At 34.1% G+C, this 4,567-nt stretch overlaps 1 protein-coding gene across 4 annotated transcripts in view; it reads right to left on the bottom strand.

Annotated features, from left to right (window-relative positions):
- Window positions 1-105: 105 nt before the first annotated feature.
- The window catches only part of LOC111040606 (myocyte-specific enhancer factor 2-like), an 81,936-nt gene continuing 77,474 nt past the window's right edge, over window positions 106-4,567 (bottom strand). For 2 of the 4 annotated variants that reach the window (XM_022324549.1, XM_022324551.1), the window contains 8 exons: window positions 3,255-3,487; window positions 2,139-2,342; window positions 1,907-2,074; window positions 1,706-1,835; window positions 1,414-1,643; window positions 1,162-1,325; window positions 867-1,090; window positions 106-795 (listed from right to left, as the gene is read on the bottom strand). In XM_022324549.1, the coding sequence (XP_022180241.1) occupies window positions 683-795; window positions 867-1,090; window positions 1,162-1,325; window positions 1,414-1,643; window positions 1,706-1,835; window positions 1,907-2,074; window positions 2,139-2,342; window positions 3,255-3,308 (1,287 nt within the window). In that variant the 5' untranslated portion in view covers window positions 3,309-3,487 and the 3' untranslated portion in view covers window positions 106-682. Of the gene's footprint in view, window positions 796-866; window positions 1,091-1,161; window positions 1,326-1,413; window positions 1,644-1,705; window positions 1,836-1,906; window positions 2,075-2,138; window positions 2,343-3,254; window positions 3,488-3,641; window positions 3,856-4,567 lie in introns of those variants that run through there. The other 2 variants (XM_022324548.1, XM_022324550.1) reach the window with 2 other exon arrangements.

Below are 4,567 nucleotides of genomic sequence, written 5' to 3'. Positions count from 1 at the left end.
TTATACAAAACAAAAACCTAATATTTTTAAATAAATATTTCAATTTACATACTTAAAAATAGAAGTTGATTATTATTATAATATATATATATATATATTCTATAGTTTTTGTATCTACTACATGTTCACACAACAATAATGTACATACAATTTGTGTAATTTTAATTTAAATGTACTCTTCTCAAATGTTATTTAACAAACAAAACATCTAATTTAAAATATGTTAGTGTAATTTAACAACAATATAATATTTACTTAGTCTATAATTGAATTTTGGCCAATATAATCAATTTTCGTCTTATTGTTTTATTGACTAGTAAATGTAGCCTACATTCTATTGTAACAGGACTAGACATTAACTTTTTGTAATATGTATTTTGATCAGCATATTATCATAACTGATGACAAAATAAAATTAATAAATAAATACAAATTTATTTACAAATGTTAAAAACATAGTAAAGATATGTTATGGAGTTAACAATGAAAAAAAACAAAAATATGGGATAAAAAGAAAAGGAATTTTCAAAAATAATTTAGTTACTTAATGTAAGTCATAGGTTGTCCTGTATAGAGAGTAGAAGTCATGCGGTCCATAAATATAAAATAAATAATCTATATGTTCAAGAAAAATATTTTGGATAAAGTAGCAGTGTGATGTCATCTGTACTTAACAATTTAGTCATGTTGGCCAAGTATCACGCAATCTTTTTGGTGGGGGTCCTCCTTCAAAGTCATGTCTTGAATCTACTAAGCTCTGGTTACTGGGCAACTGTCCGCCTAGTATAAAACGTTCTGGTTTTATACAATAAGAAAAAAAAACAATTATATTTTGTAAGTCAAAGGTCAAAGAGAGGAAAATTTACCTGTGACAGACAAGTGATGGGACGGTATCGAAGAGTGAGCATGTGGTAAAGATAAATGACTGATAGAATGTGAAACAACAGAGTTAGGTGCTGTTCCAGAGGTTGCTGAAGACGTATGGTGATGTAAATGTGGTGGCGAGTTAGGCTCGCTTTTAATACGGACGGAATTTGGTGATGGTGAAGAAGGTGGTGATGAATTTGGTACTCCTAGGTGAGACATTCCACTAGAACATACAATTTTTTTTTAATAAATATAAATATCATATAATTATCATATTAACAATTATAAACAAACCTGTTGTGTGCTAGTTGATTAGACCAATTCAATGCTGATGAAAGACCCATGTCGGTAGATGTAAGATCAGTAAAAATCCCATGATAAGAGCCACCCAATCCAGGTGTATGAAGCGCTACAACTGGTGTGTTTAGAGAGACAGTTGGTGTGTTAATTGAGTTTGCCTAGAATACAAAAATTGATTTACTGTTCCATTTTTTTAGGTTTATAAAAACACATATTAATAGTACAAATTGTAAAAATGTTAAATACATTATTGTCTTCGTGATGACTAGGAGCATTGGGCATGACTATACGCAAATTGGGTCTAGGTGAATGATGTCTTGGCGGTGGAGTAGCTCTATTAGAAGCATTTAAGGCTTTGGGCGTAGGCGATGGTGACATGACTAGTTGTCCCGGAGAAGAAGGTGAATTGACTAGTGCGGGCGATGAAGATGCTTGGTATCCATTACTCATTTCCAACATACTGCCAGGAGGGTAGACTAAAAAACAAAATTACAATTAATAATATTTTAAATTTGCTACCTTAATACAAAAAACTAACCAGAATCAGCATCAGAAGAAGATGGAGGTCTTGGGCTAGCATTGTGTTGCAGTTGTAAGTTCCCAGAGTCATTATACATGTTGTTTACAGGCATAGTGGTAGGAAGTGAATAGTTAGCACTGACATTATTCTGAAAATAAGTGTTTTTTTATATAATATTACGACATCGATTCCAGGTTTTCTCTAAGAAAAAATATTTACTCTGGCCATTCTTTGATGTTGCATTAAAAGCTGGAACTCTTCATCGATTTTACTGTATTTTGCTTCAGTTCTTGGTGTAAGTTGGTATGGTCCTTGTGTACCATCACAGCTTTCGTCTGGACTCTCAGGGCTCAATGCACCACCTTTAAGTTCTTTTTTGTTCAATTGCTATAAAATGAAAGGAAACATAAGTTTTAAGGATCTATGTTAATATTTATTATTGTATTATTACTTCGATAATATTCTTATTGGTGAGCGATTCGTGAGGTTCATTGTACTCTGTATATTTGAGCAACACTTTATCCATGTCTGTACTAGCATATTGATACAATTTATTAGAGCTGCTGAATATGATTAGAGCAATTTCACAATCGCATAACACACTCAGTTCATATGCTTTTTTCATGACGCCAAATTTTCTCTTGTTAAAGGTAACCTAAAGCATGATATTATAATTTATTATTGTTGTTTGGTGATAATAAATAAAAAATAAAAATAATGTATACAAATAAAAATACCTAATTAAATTTAAAAAATGTTCATTTATCGTATTCAGATAATATGGAAACGATTTATTTAATTATTAAAATTAGAAACAAACAAAAAATCGGTTTCTAATTTTAGTCGAGAAGAGCATTGGACCGAGTAAGTCAACCAAACCAAACGAACACTTGAAGTATCAGTATAACACTAATATGATATAAGTTAGTATAACACGTGCAATTTTTATAATAGATATTGTTTTCACATCAAACTTGTTCTCTAAAATAAATCGCAATTATTACAACGGTAAAAACTTTTTATCGTTTTATTGTTATGGTTGTGATAAACACATGTATAAAAAAGTTGATGGATATAAAAGAATTTTAACTATTGTCGCAATTCACGTCCAAAGCACGGACGACATACGGCTCATTTTTCAACGTAAGTATCTCCATTCGACTTACCGAGATATATAAATTCAAGAAACTGAGAAATGTATATTATGTATTTAAGTCGGGTACCATGCAACAAACTCAAAACGATAAGCTTAAGGGTTCCAGTTATTATCAGGTCATATTCAAAATATATACATTGGTAATAATTAAAACTATAGTTTCACGGGCTTTCTAGTGTGAACGATTTTGGGAAAAAGTATTTCGTGTCCGTAAACTATTATAATTATAGTTGTGCCAATCGTCGATAGTCCTGAACATAACTTATTACTAATGTCGAATAATAATTCGTGTGGATTCACTAGTACTAATAACTACCATATAACATAGTTATACTAGCTCTCCGGCAGAACAAACTTCAAAGTCTCATCCCTCCAACAGACCAAAAATAACGAAATTAATAATAATGTTACCTGGCGATTGCGTTCGTCGGTGATCCGCGATATCTGTATTTTCTTACGGCCCATGGTGGCGGCGGCGGCGTTAGGGTCCGCTGAACGGCGCCGTTCACTACTTCTTGGAATTCTGTTTGTCTTATCGATGACGATCGTATTTCTCCACCGAAGACGAGGGTGAAGACGACGACCCGACGATGAGCTCAATACTCCTTGTTGAATTGATCTCCTCACACGTTCTCGAACGATATCTGAGAAAACACGAAAGAACGACGGAGTTACAATGAGTGTTAAATAATAATTACTAAGGCGGTTGATGTGTAAACTCAAAATAATATAATAGATGGGCCATAAAAATGAATACAAAATATTAAAATTGTAAAATAATACATCATATAGGCTTACACATACACACGATAACTTCTTAGTGCTCACGGGGAGGACGCGACTAATGAACGCGGCAACAGAGTTAACGATAATGCGATTGTGTGTGTATTAATGTAGGTACCATGTATTTTCTTTCCGATCCGAAAAAAATAATAATATTTATCCACGACCGACCACCACCGAAAACGGGTCTGTCGTCTTCAGTCGCGACGTACGCACCACAATAGGTGTGTTACCAAACAGAATACGAGCCACGGCCAGCGCGCGCACACGAACACACACGAGACCGCACGCGCGTCCGTCGGTTGTAGGCTATTTCTGTAAAATTTTCCGGGGGGTTTTAACGACCGCGGCGATAAGGCGGTGAGTTACTTACGCGACGGACACACGAATAATAATAATAATAATAATAATAATATAATACTGTATTATTGTATTATATTCCACAATAATTATTATTGACGATAATCAATTATTGTCGATTAAATATTATTTATATATTATATAATAACCTGATAGACGCACAACGCACACTGGCCGTTGAGTATGATAATAGTAATAACTAGTAATATAATAAACGACGGCACGACGGTTCAGTAAATTAATATTAACAATCACCTGTACAACGCACAAAACGATTGGTTGCTCAGGTACGCAGAGGCGGCGTGTGTGCATTGTATCACCCGAAACGCGATTGAACGCAAGTTGCAAAGCAGATATCACCGTAGGTTGTAGAGACATTTCGTAAAGTCATAATAATATATTACTATAAACGAAAAAAAATGAAATATCTAGAACAAACTTGACCGATCCGTACACGCCGTGTTAACGCGTCTTTTAACCGCCAAACGACGACGATTCGACCTTGGGCACGACGTGATAACAACACCGCAGCAACAGTCGCAGACCGTACCTATTGCGGAGGATGTGCAGTGTGCGCGTAA

This window comes from Myzus persicae, unplaced genomic scaffold, assembly GCF_001856785.1.
Source record: "Myzus persicae strain clone G006 unplaced genomic scaffold, MPER_G0061.0, whole genome shotgun sequence".
Taxonomy (NCBI): Eukaryota; Metazoa; Arthropoda; class Insecta; order Hemiptera; family Aphididae; genus Myzus; species Myzus persicae.
The sequence above is the reverse complement of the archived record's forward strand: the minus strand, read 5'-3'. Positions and strand labels throughout refer to the sequence as shown.